Consider the following 24,320-nt stretch of genomic DNA (forward strand, 5'->3'; position numbering starts at 1 on the left):
TCCTGCAATAAACCTGCAATGCCATTTTGGATTGTTTTTTTTTTTTTTTTCTTTTTTCATGCATACTTGTTTTGCGAAACGTGATGATGCAACGGCACATTAAAGGTGTTGTTTGCGCACTTGATGCTAATGATTATTAATTACATTAATACCGGTAGGTTGGTAGTGTCAAAATATTTCTCAAACAAACCGTATGTTCGTGTATAGGTACGATCTCATGCAACCTCAATTCTTGTCACCGTGAATTGAAATTATGCGTACCTACTTCAGCTTTCACATTATAAATATTTTCAACGAATGTTCAATGTCTCCGATTTTAAATCTCATTGTTTCACCGTCATTATTTTGAGGCGCATCTCACTCGATCACACTGGCCATGGTCCTCTTATCTTTCTTCCCGATTGACGTATAAATATGCAATTACGGTTCACAAATCCCGGCAAAATTTTCTGTGCGAACGATTCCGTTTGGTTAAGCTTTCCACGGGATCAATGGCAGGGTTTTACCCGTAGTCTGAGCTTCATTTTGATAATTATTATCGTTAGCATTCATACGAGTCTTCAATATTGTGAAAACATTACTCCATTTAGTACAATCCAACGAATAAATAAAACCTTCGACTGAATTGAGTTTTTTTGTTTGTTTTGTACGAACCTGAAAAACCCTAGCTAAGATTATCTTGTTTCACACTTTGATGGCAAACAACAACATTCTTTTCATTGTTGATTTTGCTTTTGTTGTGTTTTTTGTTTGAATTTTATTTTCCTTTACCACTATCACATTAAAAGATGAAAGGATTTGAATCTGAAATAATCACGTCTGGCATAGAACTAAAACGAATACAGACGAAAACTACTGAGTGTTGGAAAATTGAGAAAAGTAATAGCAATATACATTATACACATATATATTAGACCTGTCCTTAAGAAGGGCAAAATCGAATTTTAATGGTCTTACCCTCCAAATCGGTTCGAAATAATTAAAAAAAAATGTCCGAATTTTTAAAAATTTTTTCCTCCATATTTACCCACGCCTAGGAAGCCTTACTTTTTCCCATAAGAAAAGCATTGGTTTTTCGGGATTTTTAATCGTTTTTTTATCGCTGCCGTAATTATCAGCAGTAATTATCAGCCCAAAAATGCTTGTATCGAATTCCAAAAAATTGGACAAAACGGTAACATAAGTGTCAACGTTTTCTGAGAATTTGTGATTTTTTGGCTGATTATTACGGCATATATAATATATATATATATATACACACACACACACTTATTATTCATGACAGATTAAAAAGAAATTCCAAGGTACAAACACGCGACATTAAAAAAAAAAAAAACCGCGAGAACTACATACGCAGACCTAACACCAACCTAAACACATAATTAATTGAATGTTGCAGAAGAGACTAACAATTGTACGTTTCGTCAACATTGTAAACGTCATCGACTGTTGATTGCTTGATTATAGGCTGCTTTTTACTAACATTATTATAATACCTTTACTTTTCTCGATTTCCGAATACTCGGGTTTTTTCGTTTTAGTTCTACACCAGACGTGATTATTTCAAATTTAAATTCTTGCATCTTTTAATGTAACAGAGGTGAAAGAAAATAATATACATATACCTATATATATATGTATATACGTATGTTTATACGCATACATATACCTATGTAATGTATACCACCTCTTCATTTATCAATTCGCATGGGACAAATTTTCAACTCCGCATATATATCGAGCGATATACATTTACATACGTATGTACATATTTGGATTATATACATATAGCACCGCCTCAATTTATTAATATTTATTTATAACAATAATAATGACAATAATAATAATAATTATTATAATAAATCATGAATTCCAGTAATCTTCGCACTCATACCAGTATTCTTATAACTTCAATTTCATAATTATCTCAATATAATTGTTACGCTATATGCATATGCATACATATATATATTTCATATGTAATATTTGTATTCATCAATATTATATAATATAATATAATTAAAATTATATTCTTATATTCCGAATTATTTCGTCGACACGATAGTAGAGATTGTTTTGTCTGTAACCATTATTCATTTATACATATGTATCAGGGTGGTCCTTTCATTTAGGGGTCGGAAAAATTTTCATTGGGGGGGTCCCCAGATCTGTTCCAAATCATTAAAAAAAAATCGGTGTAAAGTTTTAATCCTCTATGTCAACTGGAAGACGTGCCTCTTAAGCTCCGAAAGTTTTAACTGTACAGTACATGTACCTGAACATTGAAGATTTGAAAATTTTACAATTATTGTTCCCTTATATATAAGCCTAATAAAAGTGATTCTTTATGCTTATATAAAAAAAGAAATACATTATAAGATTATGATAAAATTTTCAAATTTTCAAGGTCTGTTCCTATCATTATAACCAACAACTCTGCCAAGTTTCAAATCGGTCCCTTAATTTATACCAAAGTCATACAAAACGCAATAACTGGTTATAAAAACTACATGTATTTTACATTTAAAACTTCCAGCGCAGAGGCACGTGTTTCAGTTGACGTAGAGTATTAAGACTACATAAATTTTTTCTAATGATTCGGAACAGATTTGGAAGGCGTCCCAAAAAAAACTTTCCGAGCCCCAATTAAGGACCACCTTAATATATGTATATGTATACTATTCATTTCTAAAATTACACTATAAGATCCGTACGATATCGTTTATACTGCTACAACTACTTGTATACATTAAGATTATAATTACTATTAATATTATTATTGTTGTTATTACTGTTGTTAGTACGATTATTATTATCATCATCATCATTATTACGATTATTATCATAATATTATTATTTTCATTATTATTTTTATCATTATCCTTATGATTTATTGTGTAGAACCAGAGCAAATTATTGTTAATATCTTGCTAAGCGAATCAGCAAAGTTTAGCACTAAGTATTAGTATTTTAGTATCTGCAGTATTTACTTGCTTAGGGGATGGGAGTTTTTTTCTACGAGTGACAATCACTGCATTTATAATAATAACTTATGCGTTTACAATGTGATTGTGTGCAGTATGTTTGAATGTAAATACATTGAATCGTATAAAGTTAGTAACATTATTACTATTATAATTATTATTGTTCGTTTTTAATTCTATTAATATTACGTATAATGTATATTATATAATTTGAATAACTAACATTATTATTGTTATTGTTATCATCATTATTATTCAATTCTAATTATATTCTTACTCTTGCCAAGTCAAAATTGATTCGTAGTCGAGTTTTCGGCGATTTCACTCTCTCCCTATTTTGTTTTCTGTATGTACTGTAGATATAAATCTCTATCGTATAAGTATCTATTACTCAAATATTTGAGAAAAAAGAATACGAACTAAAAAAAAAAAAAAAAAAAAAAAAACAAGAATGTTTCCGGAAATAAAGTGTTTTTAAAATTTTTTCAATGATCATTTCCTCACAAACTGTCGGTATCACAGCGGATTGTGTATGCGACAAAAAATTACGGCCATAAAAAAGAACAAAAATTGGCTGCAAAGAAGAAAATACAAACCAATCTTGTTTCTTTGTTTTATTCACAATGTTAAGAGGATGTTCTAGTCAGTCTTTACGGACCAAGTAAAATATCACTTATTTTAACTATTACATACGCTTATGCATCACTAAAGCAAAAAAGCTACTGATAAAGCCATTCTAAATGCAATACCAAATAAGAATATCTGAAAAAAGTCTTTATTTACGAAAAATTAATGTCAGAAAGTGCACGTATACATTTCCTACCGTTATTCTCGCATGAAACGAAAAATTTGTGGTTCTGTTCCTGATTGAGATTGCATGTAGAATTGCGCTATCAGTAGCTCTTTCGAGTTAGTAATACGTAAGCGTAGGTAATAGTCAAAATAAGTGAGAATTCACTCGGTTGTTACAGACTGTATACAGCGTCCTCTCGAGACCAAATTCGTCAGCGGCATATTTTATGAGTGTTTAAAAAAAAAAAGGATTCAACGATTGTCACATTGTACAAATAAAGAATAAAGCTGCGTCACTCCATGACTAACTTTTTCTGGATCCTTATCGCTTTCTGCCTTTCTTTAGTTTTCCATCACAACACGTAGTAATTTTCATTTTCATTATTATTATCATTACTCATATACGCAGCTTCGTATTTAGAATTGTACAGATTGGTATAGAATGTACGTAATATAATTTGTCACTATCTGTGTCCATGATTCTGCGTCACTAAAAAAAAAAAAAAAGCCAAGACTAATCTTCCTATGATCCAATTTTTGTTCTTGAAAAATATCGTGGAGATCCTACTCGTTAGTGTTGAGGAGCAAATATGTTTTCCGGTTAAAAAACATGAACCAATATTTTCGAAACGCGCAACGGATTATCGGTCTTACAGATTTTCATGATCATGCAACGAGTGTCTGAATACGTGATCGACCTTTTGCCTCAAGTAGGTATTTTATGTATGCAAGTACAATATTAATTCGAATTCAATAAACTTCAAACTATATAATACATGTAAATATGCATCTATATACACGTGTTACGTATGTATATATCTATAATATGCTGATCCTAAGTCGTATGTTTAGTTGGTCTGCTGAAACTGCAGCCTGCCCTTCTGATCGTTTATATAATACATATTATATATGTGTAATTGTTGCTACCGTCATTATTATACAAACCTTTATTTAATTTTTTTTTGTTGTATTCCCTACTCACCGAACGAACGGAAAAAAAAGAACAAGCTGACGGATGAAGAATATAATTTTTCTCATTTGTGCCATGTAACAACCGCATGAGTGTATTCATCATTTTATACCGTGATGTGGTAATTACAACATTAATTCACTTCAAAATGTTACCGTAATTCTCCCAGACGAAAGAACGCTGAAAAACCCGATCAACAGGAACTATAATGAAACTGCGACATCCAAGCCGAAAATATGCAATACCAAAGAACAAAGGTAACAACATAAATAAATACCGAAATATCGTATCGTCTGCAGAGAATTACAGAAAACTTCAACGATCAGTATCAAGGATTGAAAATTGCAATCGTTTACCTGACATCTATGATCATTAAAATTCGTGCAGGATCAAGGATCTTAAGCATGACTTTCGAAATCCTATTTTTGTAACGCCAATTTTGTTTATTCCGAAACTTTTTGTCACCAGATACCAGAAAATCCATGTCGGGCTGTTTGCTCATGACAGACGCCGAAGTTCCCGAAGCGACGCGACCTATAAAAATATCTAAGATCCTTTGTATCATCCAGCAGTTTCCATGACCTTACGCTGAGACAGTTTCAACCATGGATTTTTTTATAATTTCACCAAAGTTCTCGTCACTGCAATCCTCGCCGCTGTTTTGCTGTCCTGTCATTTGCGGCTGGCTGGTTTCAGGCTGCTGATGCTGGAGCGATTTGTCATCCTCTGAATTTGCTTTGTCAGGCTGCTGCATCGTAGGGTACGAGATCTGGTGACTTGTCGACTCCACTTCGCCGTAGTACGAATAACGACCCGCCAGCAGTTCCGAGAAAGGTTCAAGTTTCCCGAGCTGCTGGTGATGCTGATGGTGGTGCTGATGGTGGACTGAGCTCATTGTTGGCTGCTGAACAGAGTTCAGGTTCGTATAATGTGACGGCGGGCCCTCGTCCTGCTGGACGTAGTTTGTTTCGTAATTAGATGGCGCCTGCTGGTGACAAGCAACCGACATCGATGTCACCACGTTACCGGCACCCTGGAAAATAACATCCGCCCTGATTAGACGCGAAATCTAGCTGCTTTGTAAAGTGACGCGTTCCAAACTGGTCGAAGGGTTGACCATAATGTCTGTATTTCGGGTTCAGGTACACTGGATCTTCGATGCGTCACTGAACTTCAAAAATCAAAATTTGCAAGACATCAAAAGACTCTTTCATAAGTGGTTTGCAAAGTTATTGAACATTGGCTATCCCCTCGACAACAGCAGGCAACACTGATAGATTGTATTGATGATCACCATGGGATCCGTGACGTAGCCGCCATAGTGAGAAAACGCTTGAGGCGTGTGACTGACGGATTGAAATTGATGATGAAACTGTCCCCTGGAAGTAGACGGGAGCGTTTGGTAGGACTGGTAGTCCTGGTAGGTGTTCTGCTGGAACTGTTGAACAGAATGAGCCGCGTCTCCGCCGTTGGAAAACTGCTGGAACGGTGGACCCACAAACTCGGTTGGATGAAGAAGCTTTCTCTGGTGATGATGATGGTGGTGGTGGTGGTGGTGGTGGTGGTGCTGCGGCTGACCTTGAGCTCCGCTATCAACGGTATCCTCACTGCATGTCTGGTAACAGTCATCCCGAATGGCGTACAAGTCCAGACTGTCTTCCCTGGTCCCCGGTATCTCGGGCTGCTGACAGGAGCCGGCTTCCTGTGGAGGGTTCGTGTAGTGCAAGGTCGTAAACCCGCCTCCATTCACCGCGCAGGAACCTTCGACGCCATCCATGCCGACTGGCAAACCCCGCTGCGCATCAAGGTCATGAAGGTCAGTGCAGTCCTCGTCTCGGTGCTTCTTTTCCAGTTCCAAACGCATCAGTGTGTGAATAAAGTGCGTCCGAACTCTTACTGGGTTGAACTCTATCCTGCCCGAACTGTTCGCGCAGCCGTCGCGCGAACAGCCACAAGGAAAACCAGCACGATCCACCTGAGGGTGATGAATCTTTTTTTTAACAAAGTCACTTCAGGGTCCTGTAAATTGATTCGAGCTGCACTCAATTATCAACCGGTTTTTGTTACAGTCAGATTCGAAGTTGTATCTTACACGTCTTAAAACATTGCCCGCAGATTTTGGGCACCTGTTGAGGTATTCAAGTTATGTTTGAACAAGATCTGATAATTCCAATGCCATCGCCGATGATCTCTAAGTGATTCTGAAGCAGTATCAAAAGTTTGAGATCACTCTCCGAGTGAGGTCACGATTGGTTTGATGGGCTTCAAGTGCTACCGATTGAGCTTTGGTAACTTGAAAAGGGTTTCAATTGGTTCCACATCATTTCCGGTCCGGTTAAGGATGGTTTGCGGATATTTTGACGATAAAGTATAATAATCTCATTTCACTTACCTGACATTTAACGTGAGCCCTGCTGCAAGGGCAGCTTTCAGGGTCACAATAGCCTTTGCACCCACAGCCGCAGTGTTTCCTACTGGCCCGAATGTCACGACACTCGTCTTTTTCGACAGTGTCGATTTTTTGCACCCCAGCAGCTCTGAGAAGGGCCCGTCTCTGCCAGGTGGGAACAGGGAGGAGAAAGTAGTAGCTGTCAATGTCGAGTTCCTCAGTGTCACTGGGTTCCTCGTCGGTGTCGTCACTGGGATCTTCGGAGCTCGAAGCAGCTTCAACAACGTTGTTCGCAGCCCGTTCTGAGCGCAACTGAGCTAGCCTGGCACGGTGAATCCGCCGCTGTTCGGCCGCGTGTTCCGTCAGCGAAAACCTCTCAGCATGAGTGTGGGCCGCGCTCATGCCAAGCGTGCTTCCTCCCTGACAAAGACATCATTCGCGGGTATTGTAACTCACCGAACAGAGTAATAGAACATTAATCCTAACCTGTGACGGCACGCAGGTGAAACCCTGCGCCCTCGGGAAATAGTAAACCGTCACCGCGTCGAATTGGATGTTCCGCTTCTTTTTCTGCGACTCGTCAGGGTTCAACCTCTTCGCGTCTGGTTCACCCTCCATGCAGTCGGTCAACCGCCTCTTCAGGTTGCTTTTCGGTGGACTTTGAAGTGCAGGGAGTATCGGGATCGCCAAGAGGTCGGGCCTCTGCACCTCAGACCCAGTCATCATTTCCGCGTCTCCTTTGACCGGTACAAAGGTCTCCAGTTGTTCGGACGCTTTGGACGAAGAAAAACAAAGTCCGTTATGCGCCATGTACTCGTGCGCAGAAGAAATTTCTTTCACCAATTAGGTAGTGTCAGAGGTAATGAACGAAGATTTTTTTGAACATCTTATTCGTCCAAGAAATTTTAGCTGAGGATATTATCGCTGAAAATTTGGTATTTTATCGAAATAGTCTGAGGAAAGCCTCAAACGAGGTCGAAACGTTACGACAGAATAAGTGTTCGGCTGGATCCGAGGAAACAATCAGCCGTTAGATGTCGTACAATGTTTATGGAAGTTCACTAGCAGTTGACTTGTTATTTGTTTTTTAGCAAAATGGTGGACACCGCTCAAGTTGCTGCCCACCTCGAAACTGTGGCTTGTAATATCTCCAAACTTACCTTCGTATAACAGGGGATCCGAGTTTTGGTGACTACTCCAATTCTGATAAGATCAAAAAAAGTGTCAACCAACTATTTTCGAAAGCTAATAAGACCATGACTAACAAAAGAAATTTCCTCGCTCCGCGCAGAAGCTATGTCACATAATGTCCGCTTGCTGTAACGAACTATTACCATCCCGCAAACCTCGAAACCTACCTTTGTCCTTATTAGAGAGTATTTCGTTGGGTATCCTGTCAAGAAAGGAAGTTTCCGAGTCACTTTCTGGGGCAGGAGCTGGTCCAGGTTCGCCAGCGATTTCGCCGCCTAGTCCAGAATCGCTTCCATCTGACCTAACTTCGTCCCCGGCACCGGCGGCGAGGGCAAGACTCTCGGCCGAATCTTCAGTGAAGGTCTGCGGTCTGTCCGATTGAACCCTGTCGCAGTCGACGATTATGTCCGTCGAGTCGCCGCGAGTTTGAAGCGACTCAACGGGCTCCGTCGCGGCACAGATCGCGGCGGGCTCAGAGCTGCAATCCGAGTCCGTCTCGGTTTCAGCGTCCCTAAGGGGGTCCTCAGCGCTTTCGGTCGAGCTGCAGGGACTTGCTTCCGGATAGGCGACGATAAAGTCGAGACCATTCGTCATCGACGAGGCCTGGAGCTGGACGCAGGCGACGTCAGCACCAGCAAAGACTATTTCCTCACCCTCGACGAGTTTTTGAATCACAGCCCTCGGACTCGAGGGCGTTTGCTCAGTCCTGCCAACACCGTACTCGACTTCACCAACACTCCCGGATTCACTATTCTCAGCCTTCTCATCGTTTCTCGCGATCATCACCAGTTCCTCACCACTAACAACCTCCGAATCGCACTTCACTTTTCGGGACCACCACGACGACGACTCATGCTCCGTTTCTTGGTGCCTCGAAAGCTGGACTCGAAGGTCTTCTTCAGCGATCAGGTGCTTCTCGGCACTGCTGGGTGTCGATTCTGAGCCTTTTTGCTCGTTTGAAATCTCTTCATCGTTGGCATCGCTCGCTACCTCGTAGAAGGTGGAATCTGGTGTCAAGGATATTTCACCGAGGGTTCTTTCCCTAAGGCTCACAACTTCCGGCGACAGTCTCCTCACGTCGTTCTTCAACTGCTCGGCCCTCTCGTCCGATATCTCAACCCCCATTTTCTTTATCTCCATTTTTATCGGCAGGAAATCGGCAGGAACTGAAATTGCTTGCTGATGCTCACTCGGTTCAGGTACCAACGAACTCGTTCCGCTTTCAGGATTGCCTTCGGTTGTCGTCGACCCTAACGAAGACGAACCCGGTTCCGATGTTCTCGCATCTTCTCGGTCCACGTTTACACCGCGGTCAGGCGCCGAAAGCGATTCCATATCGCTGTGGATCGCGCACAACTGAAACAGATCACAACACCATGATGAATCCTTAAATTTCAAGACTGATGCAATTAGACAAGGGACTCGATGAGGAGATGCGCTTTTTTGACATTGGGTTTCTCTTTCTCTCTCTCCCGCTGAAGATTAGCGAATTAAATGGAAAAAAAATATTTTGTGGTAAACACCGAAACTCTTTCTCTGTCTTTTTTCCCTCGAGAAAGGAGACGACGGGAATCAATAAGTCGGCAGTGCCGCGCGTTTCCCGCCGCTTGCAGGCAGGATTCTTGTTGTACAATTTAACGTGATATACTGCCACGGCTTCGTTTTGCGTTTCGCCGGATTGGGGACCAAGAATATCGATATCTCACTGTGGCTTTTACCTACTTCTTTTTCAATTCTTTTTCTTCGAAAGAAACGCGACGAGGAGAAGCCTCTTTCCATGTACGGACGCAAGACCATACGGACCATCGTTTCGACCTGTTCTAATCAATCCGCTGAAGACCAAAACACGTTCGCACAACTAACACGCGCTTTAATTCAAACCACGAGTGTGCGAGTGGGAGGAAAGGAGAGAAAGTGAGTTGGTGAGACTGAGGCAGAGAGAGATTATTGATTCTAGGAGGGGAAGATGAGTGTGAGGTACTATGACGCCAGAATTCGGTGTGCATATTATCCGTACTCGCGATTTTATTACTTTGTTTAGTGGTGATTCGACAGATCGCAGAATCCGTGACATTTATTTATTTCTTTGTTTGTACATTCGGGAGTTCGTTTATTTGTTACAATTTCCGGCTGGCCGGTTTGTTAGAGACCCACGATACAGAACCTCCTAATTATTTCGTTCGTTTTCCCATGTTCTTTCTACTATAGCCTTGGACCCCAAGTAATCTTTTTATTATCATTACCATTCTCAAACATAAATCTATTCTTTTGCCAACTCAAACACATATTACTTTCATCCTTTTTTCTCATAATCACGAGGATTTCTATTTAGTGAAACTTTCGAAAATGTTTTCAAGTTTCTGTGGTGTAAATGATTTGAAAAAACACTCGTGGAGCCCGTTTTACGACAATACATATCGATATTTATCTATGTAAAATATTTTTGCGCAGAAACACGAAGTCGAGCGACATGAAATGATTCAACATTGACTTTTTCCAAATTCAAAGTATTTTGATTTTCTTCTTTCAGTACTTTTGATATTTGTTTTAAACTTTTATACGTATATAACTTGACGAAATATTTATTATTATTAGCTGTTTGATACAGACACCACTGTGAACCTGAATCACTTCGGCTCTTTTAGTTCATAAACAACTTTCTTCATTTTCAGATTTATTCTAGCTGACTGAATGCGCAATACCTTCAGAGATCGGAATTTTTCGATTCGATGCGTCCTTTTAGTTCCTCGTCTTTCATTTTTTCTTTTTTGTTACGTACTCACATTTGAATTTGTTTATAAATATGTTTTATATATATAATACATATCTATGAACAAATTGAAATATGTACATATATATAAATATATGTTTAATATTGAGATGCTATATTGTAAAAAATAAATGCTGATAAAATTTTTAGCGTTAAATTGATCAATTGTAGTTATCATTATTGCCATTACTACAATTACAGTGTTACCTTTATCTGATTTACAAAATTGCGCAAGACTTGTGTTTCTGTTTTTCAAGTTGATGTGAAAAAGATTAAAATTTTACTTTTCTGCAATACTTGTTATACTTTTATTTTTTCTGCAGTATTTTTTCCCAATCAATTTTTATACTTCCGTGTCACTCGAAGAAATATTATACTGTACTCCATTATTACGATGTACACGGGTATAATTCATGTACAAAGAGTATAGCCGCGGTGTTAGTTGAATTCCCGCCAAATCGATAAAACCGACTGTCGACAGCAATACGAACAAAACGAAGGATAAAAAAGAAAAACAAAGCATGGAAAGCTGGCTCAAAATAAACTCCTTAATATAATCACGATTTCGATCTGCGCCTGAGAATTTTGGATTCGGATTTTTATATTCCCAATAAAACGACGGAGTGACAGACGCGCTGAAGAAAATACAAGTTATCGCTTTCTCGGACCTAACCACGAAACTCTGATACTGATAGGGTGGTTATTTTTGTTTTAAATTTCCATTTCGCTTGCCGTCGATTTACGTCGGGGTGAAACGAGAAGAAGGGCCGAGGTGACGGTGTAATATACTACTGGATGTATGGACTACTAGGAGTTCGTACTTCGTACCGCTGCTCCTGGCTTATGTGCGACGCGTTCGTGATCTCGGAGTGAAATGCAACGGGAATGGAAAGCGCCAGTGATATGATCGAGGCGGCGCGCAAGGGGTGCCGGATGGCACACAGCGCGGGCTTCCTCCCCGTGTAGTAACCCCGAGTGCCGGTGCGGCGCGGTGCCGTGTCAACGAACCAGCGCTGCGCAACGCCCGATGCGCAGAGCGCGCGCATGCGCGACCATCGTCACTGCCCTTTGCTCCGGGAAAATAACCACGATGACGACGATGGCGGTGAGGAGAAGCGTCGACGGGGACACCGAGCGACCGTACAAGCTGCGCAGAGATACCGGTACGCTGGTCCGTCTTTCCTTCGAACCTTTGGCGCAAAGTCGAAAATGAGACGCAGGAGTTGTTTGCCTAGCGAGAGACGCCGGGGCAACCCGGTGAAGGGATGGCGGAACGTGAATATGATATCCGGAAGGAGGTACAATGGGAGTACAAAATTATTCAGAACACTAGGATCGCTGACTTAGTTTAACCTTGCGACACACGGATGATAATGTTTGCAACTGTTGCCACTATTACACGATTTTGTTTTTTGCAATTCTGTATTCAGTGTACGTATTGTAAACTCCTCGTTACCGCCAATAGTGGCTGTCTCGTGGGTACTCATGCATACTGGAGGAAAACCCGCGGCGAAAGAATCGACCCATATTCGGCTGTATGAGGAGGGTCGTACTGTGTAGCGTACACTACTGCTACAATATGCAAATTGTGGTACGGAGCCGGGAAATGTCCATCGAGAGGACTCTACGGTATCGTGTGGATTACAAAGGAAAGGAATTTTCGTGATGTTTCTACACTGAGTGTCTGCAATGTAGATAATCTCGAAACTTGTTGATTCAAAAATTCATTAACCGGTTTATCTTGAAGCCGGTGTCGAGACGGATCCAACAGGCCTCATCCGACCGATTTCCGAAGGACAGATCCGCAGATATTGCAGTTTGACAGTCCGCCACTACTGCAAGCTAGTCGCAAGCTAGAAGCGGCCAGAGAAGCTTGCGAGTTCTGATCGAGCCCCTCATAAAATTTCGAACGGAAATATCCTGCGATGTGTTTGTTCGATATTGACCTGCGAGAATTCGTTGAAATCGATTCCATACAGTCTGTGACATGAGTAGGGATAAGATACAGTGCTACTGTAGAAATCTAATTCATTCGTGGCATTGTTTTCTTTTTAATTCGCTCACGACGTATGATATGTGGACCCAGTGATACTGAAAAAATATTTACCGAGGCAAGTATGTACTACACATGTATGTATACATACGTCATTTAACAATAAGCTTGGGGCTTTTCTCGTTGGCGGACTCACTATCGTTACGTATTATCATATTTCCATAACCAGATATTTTTCAATCATGAGAATGATAACCGAAGTTTCAAATCAGTGCCATATTCTGTCCATTCCATTTATGTGTCCGTTCGTTTGCACACTGGGGTGAAATAAAAAAAATCGACGTTTATTACGGGAACTATATTTGTTTTTGCGACTTTTCTTCTTCGTCCCAGTTTGAAAATAAATTCTGGGGTTATTTTCCTGCTAAAAGGTTATAAATATGTACACTTACGCACTATTTAAAAACGTGCGTATGTATTTACATACATATAAATACGACAAGGAAGCCAAGGGCTGTCAATACAAGCGATGAAAGGAAATAGATGAAAAGAGACAGGGAAGAAAAATGAGGAAAGAAAGAGAGGGTGGAAGGATGAGCGACAGACGGAATCAAAGGGGACCAAGGGATTTTCAAAAAAAAAATGATCGGAAGGCCAGGAATCTAAAGAATTCACATTTTAAGATTCTCCTGTGGACACTACTCTTTGTCATTTTTCACTGTTCTCTGACTGTTTATCTGCTAGTTATTTCCGATAGTTTTTGTAAATATGCGAACAAATCTAGGCATGTAAACTTCCGGTTATGTTTACTTGATTACATCGCATATCGCATTCATAGAATATTGAAATCGTCTTCGTCTTTCGTATCTACTTTTTTTTATCCTTTTTATTCGTCATCCGAGACTTCATGAAGCAGCAGCCCGGCAACGCGGCGACTTGCGTCAATATAGCGTCGTCTTTATCGCTACGGCGCGAATCCCGTTTCCCGCGTTATTCCACCTCCACCTAACTCGCCCACCCTTCTTCCCTGCTACCTCACACTCAGGCCTTCGCCCTATCTTTCTGTAACTGACCATTCCTAATATCAACGTCTCATGCTGCGTGTGCACCAGCTATACGCATACAAATCCATCCTTGCACGCACGCAGGATATGCACATAATTGGTGCTAATGGCAAAACACACACATGAACGTACACATAGCATTGATTTATTCACGTGCATCGTATCATGAAAAGAGGTTAAATTGTAACCACTAGAAGAATGCTTTTGTTTTTCGTTGATTTTCTGGTCGTTTTTGTGTGCGTGTTAGAAATGTGTTATTGAATTTAACGCCGATTCAGTTCTATAAAAGCCGATCTAACCTATAACCTATAACTAAGTGTTGAAAGTAACCCAGCGTATGAAGACGAGGACGAGATTTAAAAAAAAAATTTTTTTATTAATGAGACGACGTTTTGATATTCCAACTTGTTTGTAGCTGGAATTGCAAATTTCCTGCAACGTTGAAGGTTAAAGCAAAGAGCAACGAGAGGTTCAGGATCCAGCGTGTATAGCATGTAGTACAAGAGTTTCCGCGCGGTGTTATATTTATTAACACATTATTTTTCCATCGCTTAAGTGTGTACATCGTCGCATGCCAGTACATCAACTATGTAACGTATACATACATACACACAATGTACGCTACGATTAGAATGGATAAGAAAAAAAAATGCGGCGTCAAAATTTCATACACCTATCTATGCATACGTTCGAGGTATGTAACACAAGTGCACACATACAAAGACACATCGCATATAACCGGCAACAATGGGCACAATGTGTATATCAGTTGCCTAGCGACGAGCAATCCACTCTACTCGATTCCACGGCGACGAATGCATATCTACGTATACACGTATATACCTACACGTATATAACGAGTGACGTTTGGATCGACACACACTCAAGACCCACCCACACGCAAGCATACACACAAGAAAACAAATACCTATACGTGCATATTCCTGGCGCATAAGGAGTCGAGCGTGGGTTATAGCTGTATACAGGGTAGAGAAGGACGAGGGCGAAGGACCGACGTGGCTAGGGCACTCAAAGGGAAGGGGGGCGGCTAGGTGCGCGACGACCGCGGGGTACGCGGATCGGGGGGTGAATCAATGCCGCCGGTTGCCCTGGCAACCCTCGCGCCCCAATCTTTCAACGCGCAAGCAGAAGCGTGACGGAGTGAAGAGCGGTGGCGGCGGCCGAGGGGGAGGGGGACGTGTGCGCTTTCACAGAGCGTGTTCCACGCGCGTGTCACCACCTTCCCGCAACCAGCTCAACCACCGCGTCCGGACTTTCGCAAAAGCTGGAGGGAGTGAGACTAAAAGTCTCCTGGACTCCGGGTCCAACTGATAGGAGGAAGCGTGAGAAACACAAGGATTGGCGGAAAGAATTAGGTTAGAAAAAATCGGAGGGCTATTCAATCTGGCAGAAGGGAGTGAATACCTAGCCCATCGGAAAAAATTAAAGAGGACACTATAATGAACGGTTATTCGCCGAACTGTGTTATACCTGTATGGGTTTCATTTTACACACGTATATGGATGGACATGCGAATATACATGTGTCCCATTAAATAGTTGAACTTGCGCAGTAGATGTCGGCGCTTAAATTTGAACGCTATTTATTAGGGTGTGCCAAAAAATTTTATTTTTATTTTTAAACGCGCATCAAAATTTCGGTAGAACATCGCAAATAGTGTGAATTTAATCTGTATTAAGATAGTTTATAAGTCAAGCCATTTACGAGAAGAAAAAAAGTCCAAATTTTTCTGATTTTCCTTACGTGTTATTGGAATGGAAAAGGGGAAAACCAATATAGGCATCTCTAAATATCAATATTAAGAGCTCACATTTGGATGAGATATACTATTTGAGATGCTCTACCGAAATTTTTATGCTAATTTGAAAAAAAAAATTATTTTTTTAGCACACCCTACTATTTATTCACAATTGTTTTATTGGATAAGGTACTTTCACTTGATATTGATTAATTTGCGTTCTGTGTCAGTATTTTCCCTGTCTTTTTCTTTTTTGAATCATCCGGAATGTCAGAAACTATTTGTACATGGAGATTTCGCTGCAGAAGTCCAATCTCTCTTACGGATAAAAATCTCAATTTGAGGGTGAATTCGTACCCCCGACTCATAGATAATGCCAAGTTCCCACAAGAAAAAAGTCGACGGTTTGAATTCACGCCATACTTGAGGATTTTCCGTAAGGGCTATTATAAGTTGTACGAAGTCTGTAAAACATGTCTCGTTTGGTTTCGTGTTTGATTCTTTATTTTTTACAAAATTTACTTCGAAACCCTAAGAAACTCGCTTCTCAACACTTCCTGAGGAACCAAACTGATATCTAAACTGGAATATGGTACAGAATTAAAAAAAAATTCAAAATGCAATTTCAACGGTTTAGTTCAAGTCTTTAAGGAGGTGCCCTTGTCGATTCCGACGTTGACGTATATATTTCCAGATATCGAAGTCCACGTATCTCAAACGCGAAAAAGGGCTGAACAGCCTCATTCTATACGCAATTCTGAACAAAAACACTCAACTTTTTCGCGTTTGAGATACGTGGACTTCGATATTTGGAGATATATATATACGTCAACGTCGAAACCGACAGGGGCACCTCCTCAACACATTCTGTCAACAAGTTGTGAGCCTTTCAGAAAAACAACATAAGAGGAACAGGTTTTTTTTCAACTCAGTGTGCGAAATTCGATTTCTAATACCTGTTGGTAGTGTGCGAAGTGCCCGATTTACGCGCAGTAACTACTTAGCGCACTGAATGTAGAGAATGATTTACTTCGCACACTGAATTTCGTAAATCGAGTTAAAAAAAAATAGTATAGGATACGCGTGCGCGTACGTGATCCTCGCACTCATGTTCTTGTTACCCTCACCTGCGAGAATCACCTACTTCGCGCATTTGTATCGTAATGTACGGTTATGCAACTTCCAATTTCAAATAAGTATAGTTATGACGTACCGAGTCATGGGAATATTCATTTCTGAAGCTGCTATTAGCCCTAATCTGGTAATGCATTTCAGGCATCTTTTTCTGTAGTTCATGTAATTGCTACATATCCATAATAATAATTGCAGTCACAATAACAACGATAATATTGTCTGTGTTTTGGAATAACAAATCTGTATCCAATGTACGTTTTTATTTATTTTGCATATGGAATGCCGTCAGCAAGTTTGGTACAATCATCGTTTTACAAGGAAAGTTCCTGCGTCGCCTGTTTATGCGGGTCATAATCAAAACAAAAACAGAATACCAAACGGAACAGAAATAAAATTTCTTTTCAAATATGGTTCAGTGATCTTCTCGTCAAAAACAAATCATGTTTGTATAATATTACTTTCGATTAAACAACGCCTTATAAATGATCAGGTTTCGCTGAAAAGAACATTTATAGGGTAGGAAGTAGCCTTCTGATCAGTTAAACAAATCCCTATGATTTTCAGGGTCGAAAATATTTGATCAACAATTACAGTGGACAAAAAGTTAATCCACTTCAATGATTATTATTTTGCAAAATCAATTGCCGTGTTTCATCGAAAGGAAACTGGGGGTAGGTATTTATGAATATATTATCGTATTTATCATCTTGTTGTACACGTCCTTCATAATGGGTGAAACGTTTGCTACAGAGTGTACGTGACACGGTGAATCGAAGCAACAGAAAATGACTACACGATCTGCTTTTGAACATAGATTATAAATATAACTGTTTGACAAAGATAAACGATGATGGATAGTTTTCTTAAATTAGTTTGATGACAAAAAGCACATATTTGGGCAACGGAATGGAACATTTATTCTGAATACCGGTCAGCGAGAGCGTCATAATCGTTTCTTACGATGGTTAGATGTATAAATAAATGAAAATGAATATAGCAACTGAACAAGATAACGCAAAGATGACTAGATAGTAGATAGATGGATATACACACGAACAGACGGACATAAATCGAGCATGGTGTTTGATATACGGACAGTAAACAAGGGTACTGATCACATTATTCACTCAACGTAAAAAGCAGAAGAAAGGGAAAAATGAAAAAAGCGTACCAAGAAAAACGAGAACAAGAGAAGGGGAGGAAAGAATGCGAGGAATAGCGTGAGGGAGCCTCGTGCTGGCAACTAAAGAAAGGTATGTGAAAGTTTTATTGTCGATTAAGCCGAAGGAGTTGATAAGTGATCGAGGAACAATCCTGATTATCGGTGTGAATTAAGAGGAAACAGAGGGCGACCGACAGAGTCAAAGCAGTCATCTGTCAGGGTTATTATAACCTATCGTACCAATCGAAATGGTATGTATTTTTTTTTTTTTGTAACATCCTAACTTAAGAAACGGAACGGTGCAGGACACAGTGTCGAAAGGTTAATAAACGGGGTGAAAATATACGCATTAGCGATAATCGTTGGAGCACAACTCACCTCTATAACCTTAATACAGTAAACCACCGTCGAGTTACATCTTTCCTTTTCTTCCTCTATTTACACATGTGTACACGGATTTGCACACACTCTCGGGCGCATAATGCGCCTGACGTTACGCCGTTATCAGCCAGCCACCGAATGCCGAAAAACGGCAGGTACTCTATCAGTCGAACCGTTGAATAACACCGTATTTTTCTTGTCGACTCGGTCACAGGGAGCTCAAGAATTCACTCCATGACGCAGATACTCTCGGCCATCTTTGATCCCACCAACGCCAGCGCCAACGCCGCTGCTCGCCGCTCGCACTTGCGCCGTTCGCCCCCCCCCCCCCCCCCCCCCTCCCCGTTCCTCGCGCTAGCGATCGTTTCCCTCACCCACCGCGACCCGATTCTACCTCCACCTTGCCCCGAAAACCGAGTCGACAAACTCCTGCCCCTGCCGCCTTGTCCTCCCGGCCCTCCCGGCAACGTTCGACGCGACGCCAGCAATCGGAATAGAATTCACAATCAGCATTCTAGGTGTATGGTCGGTGGCTGCCGCGCAGGCGTTGGTGAACCGTCGTAGTGTTCGATATTTCAATTTTCAAATTATTCAGCTTCAAGCTGCTCCTTTGACTTTCCGTCCGTTTGCAGACGCTCGCTTATATTTTTAATTTCAAATTCGAGTTGAAGGAGTTCGAATCGCAACTGCACTCACCGACAAATTTTTATTCACATCGTAGAAATACCTGTTACCGCCAATATTAAACTTGTCCTCCGATTTGTGTTAAATATATTTTATTTGAGCACTAGACAGTGAAATCTACTACAATCTACAAACAATAGTATTACTTACTTATGCATGATAATGCGATTCGAGTAATTTTTCAAACTTTGTTTTATGTTTACCGTTATATTAATCACTGCACTTTATGCGATACCTGTCGCAGTGTTTTGTGTTGTACTCTTAAATATACATATCTTCAGTCAATGAATATACTGCCCTGATCGGCACTGGTTTAACGCATTTTATGTTACATAGTCCCAAAATATTTACTCAGCTTTTCGTGCAAGTCTTACAGTTCTTCTATCATTTACGAAATTGTTAGCGTTAAGCCGAACAAACCGAGTCCTCGTTCGTCGACTTGGGACGTGCCGATCCCGAGATATTGGTGTCTGAAATTTCAGAGCGACTTACGCTACGCACGGGTGTCGTCTGCTATTTGTTTAGATAATTAGTGATACGTTAGTTAATCTGAAATTGAAACATTCGACATCTCGCGATCAGTTTAACCAAATGTGACTATGGGGGCTCGTTTTATTCGTCTCGACACCGACTGCTATTTGAGTCATAAGAGGATCCTCAAAGGTTCGACACGGTTATCATCCGCTTACTGTTTATCGTACGATTCGTATGTAAACCAGGTTATTATTGTTTGTGTATTTTTATTTTGCTTTCCATATGTATCCACGCTTCAGAAACGCCGATGTTCGATACACACGGCAGAAAAAAACAGCGAGAGCAGATTGTCGCTGATACAAGGCAAAGTATTTATACTTTTCAATCATGCAGCCTGTTGTATGTGCACGGTAATATGTATATGAAATGCGTTGGCCGTTTGATTAGAATATTCTACAACGATTCGATTTACATCTAAAATCTACGTCTTTATCCAATCGACAATAATTACTTCGAACAGTTCTGACAAAATTATTTTATACGCAACTCTGTAAACAAGCTGACGTGTACATATTACTCTTTTTATGAAATATTGTATCTATAGATACATATTATTTATATCGATGTATAAATTATGATAACTCTTTATTGAATATAATACTATTGGATATACCGTTAAACTTCGGTATATTCATCGCTAAACTTTAAAACGTTACACTATATCGATGGACCCCAATAAAATTCATTTCATTTCAGAAAGGCTGATTATAAAAGACCTAACATTTAACTTCTGCGTAAAAGTACAGAAGATAATTGTTTTAACATTGGAATCCGTAGAGTTACTTGGATTATAATCGTCACGCCAAAGTTCAATCTTTTGTATTTAGCCTCTCTAAAGTTGAGTGATTAGAGGGCATCGACATATTATTACATACTGTACTGTTACCTTTATCATTGTATGCACAATAATTATGCATACTTTGACATATATCACATGCTATATTGACTATCGTGTTGCAGACGGAATTTATCTAGAAAATAGATAATACTTTCAATTTCATTTTCATTTTCTCTTGTTTCACTTTTCAAGCTATAAAAAATTTGAATCTCGTTCTCGAATCGACCACATGATCACCGATATTAATGCCAAAACCAAAATAATGCAAAACTAGAGTACCCAACAATTCCTTGACTATACTATATCGTGTATCGAATAGTTGAATAAGAAACGAGAAGAATCTGTTACGTATAATACCAAAACATGGAAGCTCTGGTTCAATGAAATTTTTTTCATGGAGATTGCAGAATTTTTTTACCATCGTTTCTCTAAAATATCAATCGCGGACGAAAAAAATACGGCATTGGTTAGAGACGACGGTTCTTGCAGGACGTCTTATTGCTATACATTCTTGATTTTCTTATCAATGTTATCGTTATCATTGTTATTTACTGACTAGATTTTCTTACCAGCTAGTACTTTCTTCGGTTTCAGCTAATTCACTTGTATCATGTATGATACGCATTATATTGTATTCACGTACATAGTTAGTAAATTCAAATTCTCGTCTTTGACTTAGTTTCCTTAGTTTTTTCTATCATGTTATATAATTCTGTTAAATAACTTCTAGCGCGTAATATATCTATACTTTACTTCTTGGCTCTACTTTCCGACTCGACTCTCATTTCTCTTGACGATTTCTCCTACGTCGATTCGCCGCTCCCGCCGCCACTGTCCACCAGCCCACCGCCAGCACTTACTGCTTGAGAAGAGTTCGACGTGGAAACGTTCACCGTACCGGTTCCTTGAACCACGCCTTGAACTCCCTGGAACAGTTTTCCCGGAAAACCGTGCAAAAGATCGTAGGATGCAGGGGTTGGTGGTAAGGCGGTTGTGTGCGCATGCGGCGACTGGAGAACAGCAATGACACGTCTCAGTTCCTCAAGAGCGTTGCCTATTCACCAACGAAGAAAAAGAAAATTGTTTTCATTATTTCGCTTGCGGCTAGATGTACATTACGCAAAAATTCACTGCAGAGATATATTAAAAAGAAATAAAGAAAATAAGAACTTCACCCTGCATGAGTATGTAATTTTTTGCCAAAAGCAGGGTAGCGATTTTCGATAGCTTTCTCACGGATGGACTGTGAGCATATGGTATAACGGAACGAAGTTCGTCCAGGGCGTCGTTCAGGTCATGCATCCTGCGGCGTTCTCTCGCGTTTATGTTCAGACGTACGCTTTTCCCCTGTCTTGTTGTTTTGGTTTTCGAGGGACTGCAATTCAGCCGCGATACACCAGGTCTGAAAAATAGTATCATTTTGTAACGGTATCATGAGTTCATACGCAGATTCCATCTTAGGTGAGGACTCCGCCGTCTGTTTTTCTTTCGGTTGCACGAGAAAAACGTGCTACCTAACATCATAAGTCCTTCTATCAGTCCTAGAGATGGTGAATCAACAAGAGAAATGAGAAAACTCAATCGCAAGCTCCCGAAATTTGATGTTGAAATCGCGAGGTGGACGATGCCGGCCATTTTACAACACATTCGCAGTTAACACAATCTGAGAATTCTTTTAATTTTCTGCATCATTGATCCGTCTTGCTCCGAAGCAGAATACTAAAGAAAAAGTGCATCATACCTTTCGTGGTCGGGTCTATTCTCGTCGGACAAACTGGCCGCAGATGACTGCGGCTGCGGCTGTTGTTGGAAGTAAAATCCACCGAGACCTACAGCTCCCAGGGGTGTTCGTCGACCCGCTGTTCCCTGCGGGTGTTCCGATGAATAGCCTGTCGACGAGGATAGCCCTGTACTTGGATGCGAGGCTCCGGGGGGCGGGTATACCATCGACTCAAGTGACCCTGTTCCCTGAGACGGCAGCTGGTGCTGGGAAAAAATTTGTCTAAATGAAACGGAGATCGGAAAAATACCAACGAAATTGGACGCGTTCCAAAATCGAGATATTTCAGCAAGATTCGCAGGACTTTTCAGATCTGACGAATCAGGGTAAAAAATAACTGTAAAGCTGAAAATTGCTCTTGCTTTTAACATTATAATTTTTGACAGGTACAGTCGTTTGAAAATTCAATTACAGCGGCTCGATGATCCCACGCCCATGTTGGATGGGACGAAGACCGTTGCCAGGTGCCTTGTTGAATGTGAGCATCGTGAGGACCACCCTCCCTGCGATCGTCTTCGTCACCCGAGCTGCTTTCACCGTCGTAAGATCTCATTATTCAAAAATTGACTAAGGAAAACAAGCGAGAGGTGAGAAGAAACGAAGGAAAACACCAAGGAAACGAAAATGACTCGATGGAATATCTTCTGTAATGCTTAACCCTTCTGAAAACCAGTGTCAACCATCTGATCTGAAACAAAAGACACACAGAATAACTGAATTATGTTATTTGCAATAAATAAGAAATTGTTTAAGGTAATTTGCCTATTATTATTTTGTTTTTACTCACCGCCCCGTCCAGTTCTCCCTGATTTTTTCATCTGATATCTTGGGTTATTTATTTCTTTCCGTTGCTTTTATCTCATTTTCTTATCTTTGAATTGACTCGTCAGCGCTGACAATTTGCGATAGTAATCAGAATTGTATTTGCATTAGGTGAAAAAAATAACCTTCACCGCTGTAACTGATGAAATAGCCTATTGGGGTTAATCACAGCCATTTTATCCGTGCTCCGCACGCCACCCTTCAATAATAGAACATCACAGCACACGGGAAGGATAGATATATAGATTGAGTAAGATAACCGCGAGTCTTTTGCGGATCAAAGTCTCGTTAATTTCATGTATATGAATATATAGGATATTATATACCGCATGCATGTAGATCACTTCACTTTCATTTTGATGTAAAATTTTTGTCACTATCATTAATGTTGTTATTGCTATCGTTAGATTTACTCAATACTTCATCTTTTTTTTTTACATTCGAATCAGCTCACGGGGTGCTGCGTTTAATCCTGATCCTTACAGGCGGCGCGCCTAGGTTCATCGAACGCATTTCAAGATATTTTATTACCAAGTACCGCGCACTTATAACGGGCTTGTAAAAAATAATTATAAAGAAACTGAAATAATGTTCAAAGGATTCTTCGACACCCTGATTATGATTATGATTATTGTTATGATAATATGTTGTAAATTAAAGAGAGTAATGGAGAGACGAGGTTTTGGCGGAGCGGCACCACGGCAGGGTTTATTGTTGTGTGTCTTTTCCCCTCCCTCAGGCCTCGTCGTTTTCCCCACTCCACGGCATCGATGACGCAGAATTAAATAAACCAACCCCCTTTATAGTATCATCTCATTCGACCAGAGAGCGCTTGCTATGCCACAACGAGACGCTGCGCTCGACCGACACCTAGCGTCACCTACACTAAAACTTATGTACCGTCCATTGCAAAACGTCTATTCAGAAACAGAGATCACTTACCGACTGTGTGATAAACTCGTGTTTTTTTTCTCTCTCGTTTTTGATAATAATTACACCTACTCGCAGAAAGAAAATTTGTTCCAAGTCTTACAATTCAAAAGAAGGGTGTTTCTTTTTTCTGTTCACCATTC

General features: G+C 40.3%; 2 protein-coding genes and 1 long non-coding RNA gene across 6 annotated transcripts; 1 reads left to right on the forward strand and 2 right to left on the reverse strand.

Moving 5' to 3' along the window:
* Window positions 1-2,931: 2,931 nt before the first annotated feature.
* Axud1 (AXIN1 up-regulated 1) lies at window positions 2,932-12,014 on the reverse strand. Its single transcript, XM_046629895.2, has 6 exons — window positions 11,918-12,014; window positions 8,494-9,682; window positions 7,622-7,908; window positions 7,139-7,555; window positions 6,041-6,721; window positions 2,932-5,779 (listed from the first exon to the last, which is right to left on the reverse strand). Exons 2-6 carry the CDS (start codon window positions 9,659-9,661, stop codon window positions 5,330-5,332), a joined length of 3,003 nt encoding a protein of 1,000 aa, XP_046485851.1. The 5' UTR covers window positions 9,662-9,682; window positions 11,918-12,014; the 3' UTR covers window positions 2,932-5,329.
* Window positions 12,015-17,340: 5,326 nt separating this feature from the next.
* On the forward strand, window positions 17,341-17,919 carry LOC124220672 (uncharacterized). The gene is made up of 3 exons (XR_006883645.2): window positions 17,341-17,488; window positions 17,611-17,717; window positions 17,797-17,919. It is a non-coding gene; the product is annotated as an uncharacterized lncRNA (long non-coding RNA).
* Window positions 17,920-19,348: 1,429 nt separating this feature from the next.
* Oli (Olig family) lies at window positions 19,349-23,990 on the reverse strand. 4 transcript variants are annotated; one of them, XM_046629905.2, is made up of 5 exons: window positions 23,213-23,990; window positions 22,838-23,113; window positions 22,387-22,625; window positions 21,821-22,047; window positions 19,349-21,699 (listed from the first exon to the last, which is right to left on the reverse strand). In XM_046629905.2, exons 2-5 carry the CDS (start codon window positions 22,976-22,978, stop codon window positions 21,449-21,451), a joined length of 858 nt encoding a protein of 285 aa, XP_046485861.1. In that variant the 5' UTR covers window positions 22,979-23,113; window positions 23,213-23,990; the 3' UTR covers window positions 19,349-21,448. The 4 variants fall into 4 exon arrangements, with proteins under 4 accessions (XP_046485861.1, XP_046485858.1, XP_046485857.1 ...); XM_046629902.2 differs by having other exon boundaries at window positions 22,387-22,631; window positions 23,574-23,987; XM_046629901.2 differs by having other exon boundaries at window positions 22,387-22,631; window positions 22,838-23,108; window positions 23,213-23,987.
* Between the last annotated feature and the right edge of the window lie 330 nt (window positions 23,991-24,320).

The sequence above is a fragment of the Neodiprion pinetum genome, chromosome 5 (genome assembly GCF_021155775.2).
Source record: "Neodiprion pinetum isolate iyNeoPine1 chromosome 5, iyNeoPine1.2, whole genome shotgun sequence".
In the NCBI taxonomy this organism is placed as follows: Eukaryota; Metazoa; Arthropoda; class Insecta; order Hymenoptera; family Diprionidae; genus Neodiprion; species Neodiprion pinetum.

Coding starts and splice junctions, on each gene's coding strand:
- Axud1 (XM_046629895.2), bottom strand. CDS start 9,661: ATGGAATCGCTTTCGGCGCCTGACCGCGGTGTAAACGTGGACCGAGAA. Junction 7,556..7,621: donor TCACCTGCGTGCCGTCACAG/GTTAGGATTAAT, acceptor TGTCTTTGTCAG/GGAGGAAGCACGCTTGGCAT. Junction 5,780..6,040: donor GCTACGTCACGGATCCCATG/GTGATCATCAAT, acceptor GTTATTTTCCAG/GGTGCCGGTAACGTGGTGAC.
- Oli (XM_046629902.2), bottom strand. CDS start 22,978: ATGAGATCTTACGACGGTGAAAGCAGCTCGGGTGACGAAGACGATCGC. Junction 22,632..22,837: donor CGTGGGATCATCGAGCCGCT/GTAATTGAATTT, acceptor ATTTTTTCCCAG/CACCAGCTGCCGTCTCAGGG. Junction 21,700..21,820: donor AAATTACATACTCATGCAGG/GTGAAGTTCTTA, acceptor GTTGGTGAATAG/GCAACGCTCTTGAGGAACTG.